At 37.5% G+C, this 12,085-nt stretch overlaps 1 protein-coding gene across 1 annotated transcript; it reads left to right on the plus strand.

The window, feature by feature from the left end:
• Positions 1-694: 694 nt before the first annotated feature.
• On the plus strand, positions 695-1,776 carry nupr1b (nuclear protein 1b). The gene is made up of 3 exons (XM_065273200.2): positions 695-958; positions 1,116-1,251; positions 1,460-1,776. Exons 1-2 carry the CDS (start codon positions 859-861, stop codon positions 1,241-1,243), a joined length of 228 nt encoding a protein of 75 aa, XP_065129272.1. The 5' UTR covers positions 695-858; the 3' UTR covers positions 1,244-1,251; positions 1,460-1,776.
• The last annotated feature ends 10,309 nt before the right edge of the window (positions 1,777-12,085 follow it).

Genomic DNA, 12,085 nt, shown 5'->3' on the forward strand with positions numbered 1-12,085 from the left:
TGCAGTTTTGTTTTGCTTGGTTGCACCACACGAGCATTTGATATCTCAGTAACTTTTATTACCCAGACCCATTGTGATAGGGCCATAGCCTTTTTTTCACACAAGCAATACAGAATAAATCATAATGTGAATTTACATAGCAAGATACGAGAGAGAATAGTCACCGACATTACACAAAAACAAAACATGCATATTTTCTGCTGCTTTGCTCCTGGTGGAATTCTCAGACAATGTTTTTTAATAGATCTCATTAAAACACCATCAGCCGAAATACACAATAATCAGATTGGACAGGTGCAATGGTTTGGGGTAAATAATTGGCAACAATGAATAGGCAAAACAAAATAGACGAAAACAGAGAGGGTGCACACACATACAGAACATTACAGCAAATATTTTACACAAATCCTAATGCATTAAAAACACATTTTAGCTATAATTGCTTTACTGCACAAACAGCAACAGATTTGTTGTTGAATGTACATTTTTATCAGGTTATATAAATTAAAGTTTAAGTCATAACAAAAACAAGGTCATCTGATATGAATGCTATCCTTTCTGGCAGAGGGTGAGGTCTATTTAACAAATATTAACTATTCTTTCTGATGCAATCTCTCTTTCTGGTCTTGTTGACCGACGTGCAGCAGGGAGGTGATAGAAGCGAGGGCGGAGCGACTTCTTTAAAAACACATAAACATCGCTGAGTCAAAAAACAGAGGAGCAGAGCTACCGCTGAGCATCTCGTCTACTTTCTGACAGCTTTTTTTAAATTACAGACTTGTTAAGGGGTTCTCTTTGTGGTGTTACTCTTAAAAGTTTTATTCTTGTTTTTGTTGTTGTTGGCTGTTCACTGTAAAAATGAGTAACCACGTTGACGTGAAAAACATTGAACCTACCACCTTTGAGGACCGCTACTTTGATGAATACGAATATTACAACTTAACAGACCGTTACACCGGTAAGTCGTTGATATGCTTTTTTTCTTTACTAAAAATAGATCAATATTAAAATAGTCAACGTTACTTTAAAAACAAAATTGGTCTTTTTCCAAAGTTGTGCCTTATTTGGTAAAGTTCAATGTAACTGGATCTGTGTTTTCGCTGTGTGAACTGCAGAGGGCGCCAGTCGCAAAGGCAGAACTAAGAAGGACGCGAGCTTGAACACAAACAAACACAACCCCGGGGGTCACGAAAGAAAAATCGTGGAAAAACTCCAGAATGCTGAAAAGAAAGCCAAACAGTGATCCGAAAGGTTTGTCCAAAATAGTTGTTTTAAACTTCACGGAGCGATTGGCAGACCGATCTATGTATGACCTCAAAATACCGCGAGAGATATTCGAAAGCTTTGCTTATTTATCCATCTCGCGGTACTTTGACGTCATACCGCGATCGGTACAACACACCTATGTTTTAAAACGTCCTCAGAAATGTTAATTTAATGTACACGCCTGTCTTTACAGATTTAATGGACGGCTATAACTGGCAACCGACCACAGGTCTCTGTGCAAGAAATGGGCAGCAGGCGTCGGCAATGACTGGTTCCTGAACCTCATGCTCGGGGATCGGATGAAATGAGTGGGCTGAGGTTGAGCAAAGCTATGGGTCAGACGTACCACTCTCGTGAATTGGGTGGGCCATAAATGCGCACCTGTTTAGATGAACTAATGTGCATGGGAAGGTGATGGTTAATTGTATTTAAATGTTTACACCATGGCATGTGTTTTAAGGGTACAATTGTCTTAAGTTTTTTTTTAATAAAAAGACTTTTCATAATTTTTTTACTTGATGTTTCTTCGTATTCTACATTCATAACACACATGATATGTGTTTCTTAAAGCGTGACTCAGAATATAAAGCATTTGCAGAGCACAAAAATGTAAAAGGTGCAACCCCACACATAGATCTCTTACCCATATAGTTTGTGAAATGCATGGGTTACATTTCTGCATATATAGTTTTTTACATTTTGCGGGAGCCTATATGGTATACGTGCCAGCACATGTAATGTACATTTATATCTGCATAGACTGCTGTTCTGTCATGTGTCCGACATGTAAAATACAACCAAGGAAGCAATCTGTCACAATTTCACATAAAAACCTTTCTCTCACCCAGAGATTGAAAAGGAGCAGTAGCAAGACAGAAAAGAGATCAAAATATATGATGTGGATTTGCACAGAAGATTATCCGGATGAGCATGTATCTCATTTAATAGCGCTTTGAAAAACTGATATAGAGAGCAAGTTCAAAGCAAATCTTTTTTATTAGTACCCTTGTGAGGAGGGTAAAACGGAATAAAAATACAACTTTGTAGCTCGTCATGCAAAGCCTGTGAACTGATATTACTTCATATCATATACCACACAGTTCATATGATCTGAAAATCTTTTGCACTTACATTAAGTTTAATCATCTAAGATTTGCAAGTCATTTCAACTATCTTGACAAGTAATGAGTTGTGTAACTTAATAAATCAAGTTAAACTAATTTAATAAGTTAAAGCAACTCATCACTAGTCAATAGAGTGAAAATGACTTGTAAATCCAAGTTGAATAAAGTAAAAAAAAAATGTAAGTGCACAAAATATGTTTCTTACAGTGTGGTCAAACGAAAAAGAACAATAATTCCTCCTGTATTTATGAGATGCATTCATTAAAACTGCAGGAAGGTCTGAGGCACTAATTATGCATTTTAAACCAAAGCATGTTAAACTAGTTTTTGACTCAAGTAATAGGTACTTTGAAATGTGCTCTAGAAATGTTTAAAGATCCATATTAGGCTAATTCAGCATGTAGACATATGCACACAGAATAAACACAATAGATTAAAACTTAATCAGTTAGCAGGCTAGGGGAATCGTTCAAGGTTTACAAGTATTTAACTCTCTGCCCTTTTCTCTTTTAAAACGTGCAATGAATGTTATCAATATGTGAAGGTTAAGCCTGTGATGTACTGTCACCTGCAGTCTAAAGGCTTACCAACACAGAATGAGAAGAGTGGGAAGACAGCAAAAAGCTTTTAATTTACAAGACACAAATAAACAGTTCCCAGAAAAGTATAAATATGATGAAATAAACTGCAATATATTATCTTGTGTTTTACAACAAAATGAGAAGGTGTAAGATGCTGTACTCATTAAAAATAAAAAGTCTGTACTGTAATTAAGTTAAGTTTAAGGGGGATCCGGTCCCACACACGCGCACAAAAAAGAACACATTATCTCAACACCTCCACTTTGCTTGTACCGTAACACAACATAATCCATTTATGTCTCCCACAGATTGACTGCAGCATCACAATACTCCTTTTCTCCTTTCACAGTCTCTGTTCATCAGAGCAAATGTACTACAATTGCAAAAATAATTGCAAATGGAACAATATTCCTATAAATTAAATGCAGCCTCGAATTATGTATTATGCAGATATTAAAATCCGAGAGTGTCCTAAAGGAAACAGCAAGCTGTTTTAAAATTCTATTGCTGTATTCATTTAAAATGAGTTATATGCTCATAACTAAACTGAGATTTGAAGTTTTATTTAATTTTGCACTGGACTGTGTTTCCTGCTGGATGACGAATGATAAACAACAGGATCATATTTATCATTGATATTAAAGGAGCTGGGCTGTTTATGAGGAACTTTATGGAGAAGTTTTGAGATGATCTTTAAAGAATTGTCCCCCATCAATCTTTCTATTCATTTCCCTATCAGTACTGGTGGAGAAGCTCCTCTTGTTGCTTAGCAACAAGCCTTTGGAAATTCCAAAAGAGACCACAGAGACCATAGACCACCTCGTCTCATGGTGCAAGCGTGTGGATGTGTGTAGGCGAGGATGGATGGGTGCAAAGAGTATGTGCAGGTATGAAGTCAGAAACTGCTCCACTGACAGACGTGCAGGTGTGTAAGTGTGTGTGAAATAATTGTATGAGTTGTGTCTCATCAGTTTGAACATCTGCGGAGCCCCTGCTGTCACACTAAGAATGTGGAGCTGGTGTGTGTGTGTTCATGCATGCGATCACTTGGGCCAGCAGTCATTTCACACTGTGTGTGTGGACTGTCATAGCTTCGAAATGATTCTTCCCACTTTGCACACATGGTCAGTGTGTTAATTTGCCTGTCCGTATGTGTCTTATTATATGGTCATGCCTTATAAATGTGTGTTAGAAATAAAGTGTGTCCATTCCCCAAGGGATCTCCTTTTTCTTGGTTTTTATTAGACAATCCGTTGATCTAATTCATATATGCTGGAGTAAATGACATAAAAATTAGTTTAAAAGTGAAACCTCATTAAACGGTTTGATGAGCACTTCTTTCCGGTGTGCTCAAATTATAGGACTTTCTTTGAAATTGAAACAAAAGTTTGGAACATATTAAAGGGCTGTGCACTACCTCGTAGTCGACGGCCTTGAATGGAGTTGTGGACGTGGACTGAAAGCTGATTTCATAATGTCTTAAAAATTATTTCAGACAAACCCATATGTCTGATTATATGGCTCATGCTAATGTCAACACTAAAATGCAAAAATATGTACAAGTAATATTTATTTATCTTCATGCTTAAATGTCATTTTTTTAGTCATTCCATTCTGCTTCCTGTTTATCTGTTAACCTTCTGGCTGTGGTCTTTTCCTACCATACTTCTCTCTTATTAGTTTTTTTTTACTTGTACTAAACCCAGGATTCCCACACCTTCATTAACTTCAAATTCAAGGACCTTTCAAGGACTTTCCAGATCTCAACTCTCAAATTCAAGGACTAAATGTGGGGACACATTTCAAGTGAGAGCAAGGTTACATCAAGTTACCTTTTAAGATACAATGTTACAGTTCCCTTTTGAGGGAACTCGCGCTGCGTCACTGCGGTGACACTTTGGGGACGCTTCCTGGGGTAAGTGCGTTTAAATGTGTATATCAAATTCAACCAATGGTGAGGCTTAACGACAAAGACAGGGTGACGCGGGAGCCAGGAAGTACAGTCTTGTTCAAAATAATAGCAGTACAATGTGACTAACCAGAATAATCAAGGTTTTTAGTATATTTTTTATTGCTACGTGGCAAACAAGTTACCAGTAGGTTCAGTAGATTCTCAGAAAACAAACAAGACCCAGCATTCATGATATGCACGCTCTTAAGGCTGTGCAATTGGGCAATTAGTTGAAAGGGGTGTGTTCAAAAAAATAGCAGTGTCTACCTTTGACTGTACAAACTCAAAACTATTTTGTACAAAAAAAAAATTTTCTGGGATTTAGCAATCCTGTAAATCACTAAACTAATATTTAGTTGTATGACCACAGTTTTTTAAAACTGCTTGACATCTGTGTGGCATGGAGTCAACCAACTTGTGGCACCTCTCAGCTGTTATTCCACTCCATGATTCTTTAACAACATTCCACAATTCATTCACATTTCTTGGTTTTGCTTCAGAAACAGCATTTTTGATTTCACCCCACAAGTTCTCAATTGGATTAAGGTCTGGAGATTGGGCTGGCCACTCCATAACATTAATTTTGTTGGTTTGGAACCAAAACTTTGCCCGTTTACTAGTGTGTTTTGGGTCATTGTCTTGTTGAAACAACCATTTCAAGGCTCTTCAGCATAGGGCAACATGACCTCTTCAAGTATTTTAACATATGCAAACTGATCCATGATCCCTGGTATGCGATAAATAGGCCCAACACCATAGTAGGAGAAACATGCCCATATCATGATGCTTGCTTCACTGTCTTCACTGTGTACTGTGGCTTGAATTCATAGTTTGGGGGTCGTCTCACAAACTGCCTGTGGCCCTTGGACCCAAAAAGAACAATTTTACTCTCATCAGTCCACAAAATGTTCCTCCATTTCTCTTTAGGCCAGTTGATGTGTTCTTTGGCAAATTGTAACCTCTTCTGCACATGCCTTTTTTTAACAGAGGGACTTTGCTGGGGATTCTTGAAAATAGATTAGCTTCACACAGACGTCTTCTAACTGTCACAGTACTTACAGGTAACTCCAGACTGTCTTTGATCATCCTGGAGGTGATCATTGGCTGAGCCTTTGCCCTTCTGGTTATTCTTCTATCCATTTTGATGGTTGTCTTCCGTTTTCTTCCACGTCTCTCTGGTTTTGCTCTCCATTTTAAGGCATTGGAGATCATTTTAGCTGAACAGCCTATCATTTTTTGCACCTCTTTATAGGTTTTCCCCTCTCCAATCAACTTTTTAATCAAAGTACGCTGTTCTTCTGAACAATGTCTTGAACGACCCATTTTCCTCAGCTTTCAAATGCATGTTCAACAAGTGTTGGCTTCATCCTTAAATAGGGGCCACCTGATTCACACCTGTTTCTTCACAAAATTGATGAACTCAGTGATTGAATGCCACACTGCTATTTTTTTGAACACACCCCTTTCAACTAATTCAACTAATTGCCCAATGTACAGCCTAAAGGGCGTGCATATCATGAATGCTGGGTCTCATTTGTTTTTTTGAGAATCTACTGAACCTACTGGTAACTTGTTTGCCACGTAGCAATAAAAAAATATACTAAAAACCTTGATTATTCTGGTTAGTCACATTGTACTGCTATTATTTTGAACAAGACTGTATATGCTATCTGAAATATTGCCAAAGACGGCGTTACAGGGATGCAGGAAGTATGGCAAGAGAGACGCAGCGCCTCATTCCCTTCTCAGGGAACAACAGTTACATACGTAACCTGAGACGTTTTCAAGTATAAAACACAACTATGCAAAAAAAGCATTTTGGTATGAATCAGCATTCGCATACATAAGCATTTAAAGTGAAGAGTTTAGCACGTGTGCTTAAAAAGTCTAGAATTTTTATGATATTACTCAACACAACACAGAGAATAATATGGATTTTTTTCCAGAAAACTTCTTGCATAAAATAAATTCAAGCACTTTTAATGACCTGTATCTATGTATGTATATTTTCAAAAACTTCCAAGGGCCTTGATAAATTCATCTCCTCCCCCCCAGATTCACAACTTTCAAGGATTTCAAGGACCCGTGGGAACCCTGTAAACCATCCATTCATCAATTCCCTGTCTCCACTTTTCCTCTTTCGGGTCACAGGGGGCTGGATCCTATTCCAGCATTTCAGGGCACAGGTGTGCACACACTGGATAGATAGCAAGCCCATGTACTAAACCAATTATCTATCAATTTAGTTCTCTCTGTCATCATTTGTAAATTGTTTTCATTTTTCTCCCCGAGTAATTCTGCTAGGCTGGAATAATGGCACTTAGCCATATTAGACACCAATGGCTTTAATTAATTGAGAAGATAACAATCCAGTTTTAATTTTATACACATTAATGTGCTCTGCTCTTAGACCCTTGTGTCTCTCCTCCTCCCCGTCCCTCACGGATCAACAACCTCCCCCACATGTTTGTGGTCCAAACCCTTCTCAATTATTTCAATATGCTCTTTTCAGGTGCATACTTTGACTACATAAATGAGAAAGTGTAGATGTTGTGTGTTATGTTATGATGTGTGTGTGTGTGTGTGTGTGTGTGTGTGTGTGTGTGTGTGTGACTCATTACCATGGTGACAGCCAGGTCAAGTTTAGGGGATGTGGCATCATCGCTTTGATGTCTGTTAGTGTCAGTGTCAATGTCATTGTAAAGAAACAGTAGCTTTGCCTTGATCTGTGTGACTATAAAAATCCCTGCTTTGTTTTGTTGTGCACAAACAGGCATTTATTTTTAACACATTCTGTTTTGGGATCAGTTCCGTTCGAAAGGACATACAGAAAGCTCATTTGAATTTGAAAGCTGGAGGTGCAGACATTATTTATGTAGCAGATTTATGTGCATTGTGTATTGCATTGCATTGCGTAGTGTCCCCTCTAATAAATAATACAAAAGTTTACGCATTGCATTTTTTTGCACACTGGTACACATAAAAATCAGCATTGGTCCGATGCCTTTGTCACTGTGACGCAAAACCATGACAGGAATACAGGCACAATGCCTTATCCCTGTTTACAAAAAGAAGCAGTGACTTGTTTTGTACTTTGTTTTTGCTTCAGTTTCTTCCCCTCAAATGCATTATTTATTAAATCAATGTCTGTTTTTGCGTCAAAAACAAGAATATGCTTCCTGTTTTTTATTTATATTCAGTATAATGTAAACAATAGCAGTAGCGAAGCAAAAATATGTGAAACCTTGTTATATCCACATACACTAAGTCCGCTCCATCACCACAACACACACACATGCATCCTTAAAAGTATTTAGGTTTGATGAAAATATCCTTGATCGTTATTATATTTTATTTGCACATTGTCTTACAAATAGTAAGATTACAGCTGAATGGAAATTCCTATTCAAGTGCCTGATCAAAAAAAAATCTTAAACTGCTGGGTTACTTTCAGTCCTGCGTTGGGTTAAAAGGGGGCAAATGCAGCCGATGGGTTAAAACAACAAAGAATGTGTTTATATTTGAACCAACAATGGGTTAAAACAACCCAGCATAAGTTACATTTTAACCCAACATGTCTGGGCCCATTTTTGACATAAAGCTGGGTTGACAATATCGCAGTATTTTTTACAACTGTAATGTAGAGTCCAATACAGGGATGACAATTATGCTACATCATATACAATATTAAAGAGATAGTTCACCCAAAATTGAAGATTCTGTTATCCTCACCCTCATGTTTTTCTAAATCTGTATGAGTTTCTTTTATCTGTTGAATGCAAAACCAGATATTTCTGTATGCTTATAATGGTAAGCATACGGTTGACGGTATATAGTAGAAAAAAACTTTATGCATGCTAATCTATCTTCAATTAAAAAAATGATTGTATATATCATTCTGCAATACTATTTGTGACTCATGCTCCTATATGTACCCACCATTGTAATTTGTTTAAACTGGTTGGATGGCCCTCCTTGTTTCAGAGGAGAAGAATGCATGTTGTTTTTATTGCTAAGGCTCTGTTGGGTAAACTGCTTCATAGTCTTTTATCTGGTAGTTATAAAATGAAATCGTCTACTAAATTACTTTTAACTGTGCCTAAATTGTATTCTGAGTTTGGTAAAAGTGCCTTTTCCTCATATGCTCCCAGAAGTGCTTTCATCTTTAAATTAAGTTTTAAACGTAGGTTCGGGAGGAGCCTAAACATTCAGTCCTGTCAATCATCCTGAGAGCCTATTTAAGCGAGTAAGACTTCACGCCTTACCAACTATGGTTTTGAACTTGGGGCTCGAGCCGAGCCTCGGGTTCGAGCTCCCTCTGAGGACAGCAAGCCAAGTCTTATTTTACCATCATTCAAATAGACTTAATGCACAGAGCGAACTAGTGAAATATTCTTAGAAACCTTCTGGAATCTTATTTGAAAGAATCATGTTCATGTTCTACTTAATATTTTATTGTTATTATTAAAGGGGACATATCATGAAAATCTGCATTTTTCCATGTTTAAGTGCTATAACTGGGTCCACAGTGCTTCTATCAACCTAGAAAATGTGAAAAAGATCAACCCAGTAACTTAGTTTTGGTAAACTATTCTCTGCAAGCATGTAAAAAAATAATTTGTCTCCCCTTGTGATAATCCCCTTAATCTGCACTATCCAACCACTGCACTGGCATTTAGTGCAGAGATCAACTCATTTGCATTTTAAAGGACACCCAAAAATTGCACATTTTTACTCCCACCTACAAAGAGCCAAAGTTAACATGTTATAATAAATTATCTATATGGTGTTTTGAGCTAAAACTTCACATACATACTCTGGAGACACCAAAGATTTATTTGACATCATAAAAAGTCTTGTGAAATTTCCCCTTTAAGAATTGTAGTTATGGGTGCTGGACAGGACTTTCTCATTTTGTTTCTTTGGAAATATTTTTGTGTGAAACTTTGTGTGCTACATTTTTGGCCATGACTCCCTAGTAAAAGAGATTGTTATTTCAGTGGGACTATTCCTGGCAAAATAAAGGATAAATAAAATAAATAAAAAACATCTTTTGTACTAAGCAGAATAAGGGTTGACATGAGGGAGAGTAAATGATGACAGAATTTTCATTTTTGGGTGAACTATCACTTTAATTCCAAATAAGGGATGTAAAATCCAACAATGAATGATTAAAAAGCCTTCTGTCCACAAACATCTGTCCAACGTAGGGGACATCTAAATGATAACATCAACCATCCTATGATGCTCTCCTGTGATAACAATCGTAATATCCGCATCACATTACAAAATATGATTCATGACTATTGCAGCGTCAGTCTCAGGCAGCCAAAGTCTCTAGATTTTGAACTCAAAACATTTCTGATTCCCTATAAAGAAGCTCCGATCCTCCACGATCACAAACAACCCCAAGCATTCATTTGTACCACAACGGTGCAACTTGACCTCCTCTCCTTACATTAAATGATAAGAATTAAGCACTTCAATTAGTCATGTCTGAATGTGTGAACTGCAGTGCGTCCTTAGACGAAGATGCGTATTGAGGCTGCGGGGCAGATCAGTAGCGTGAGTCTGGTTAATTGGCACAGCGAGGCCCGTGTGTGCGGTGAGAGAGGACTTTCTTCACTGCGAGCAATCTCTACCGCTATCTGCCAGGCGCTCTGCTTCGCTTTCATTACATCTGGGACACAGAGCTCTCTGATCAGCATGATAGGTCCCTAAAAAGAGTCATATGAAGAGGGGGAACAACACGGTTGATTTAATAAGCAGACAATATATTACACCGCAGACCTGTGAAAGGGAAACCAGGGTAATGAGATAAAATAAAATACGGAAAGATACAAATAAACAAGAAAGGAACAGAACACAAAAATATTCTGTCTGTCACACGCATGCATTTATTTAAGCAACCGAACATCCACAGGGAAGAGATGGAAAGAAAGAGGGAAACAGAGTGGGAGTGTGTGGGAAGAAAAATGATGGAATGCACAGAAAAAGAAGGATTTTTATAGGAAGAGTAAAGATTTGTTATTCCTCTTTATTGCTTACTGTGGTGACTGTGCATTTAAATGCATTGTTAAACTGTGTGTGTGTGTGTGTGTGTGTTTGAATAATCTTCAGATATTGTGATCTGATTGTGTGTTTAAACACAATCTGATATGGTATTGTTCAAGTGTGTGTGAACGCTTGTGTCTATGCAGAAGTGTGTCTTCTCACGCATGTATCATTAGGCATCATTAGAGCAAATTATATGGAGGGAGAGAGACAGATGCTGCCTTTGGCACATGTATCTGTAGTGCTATGAAGAGCTCTTGCAACACAGCAGTTGGCTGCACGGAGCACAGCGAAGCAGCAAAATACTTGACACAAGCCAAAACATGTGTACACCATACAAATACAGTAGATTCTCGCCTAGAAACACTTAACATAGACCCAGGAAAAATAAACGTGCAATAACTGATAAAAGGTGAACACTTATCTTTCATTTTTACACACAAATAGGTTTGTGTAATACATTAGTAAGGATATTGCATATATATCTCTTCTATTGATTTCATACCAGGCTTGTGATGTTTTCTATCCTCTAGCGCTAATAGATTTTAAGAAAACATCATTTAGATGATTTATGATTATTTGCCTTTAAATCTGTTTCCAACATTTTTCGCTATATCTATCCGGACAGTTTCACAAGTATAGCCAAACTTAAACACATACACACCATAAATGGTTAAAAGTGCCTTATGTACTGATGCATTTGGTGCATAACAAATATTGCACACAAATTGCAGTAATGTGTGACTGAGAGAGAGAGAGAGAGAGAGAGAGAGAGAGAGAGAGAGAGAGAGAGAGAGAGACCAAATAACATTACAACAATAAACAAAAAGTGGCCACAGAAAATGAAATGAGTTATTTTATTAAAAAAATAAATAAATTGTAGCACATAAAAGACTACAAACACAGTTTCTCTGTCATATATCTAAGAAACAAATCAAACCCACTGTTTGGTTTGCTGCTGCACATTCTGACATATTTCTCCTCCCAATTTCCACCATCTCCAAATCCACTGTTTATTCCTCCTATTGCACATGTAACCCTATAGAGTCATTGATGTTATGCTGAACGCTCACTCCTCTCCATCACTCCCTCTCTCTCTCTCTCTCTCT

The sequence above is a fragment of the Paramisgurnus dabryanus genome, chromosome 3, assembly GCF_030506205.2.
Source record: "Paramisgurnus dabryanus chromosome 3, PD_genome_1.1, whole genome shotgun sequence".
NCBI classification, from domain to species: Eukaryota; Metazoa; Chordata; class Actinopteri; order Cypriniformes; family Cobitidae; genus Paramisgurnus; species Paramisgurnus dabryanus.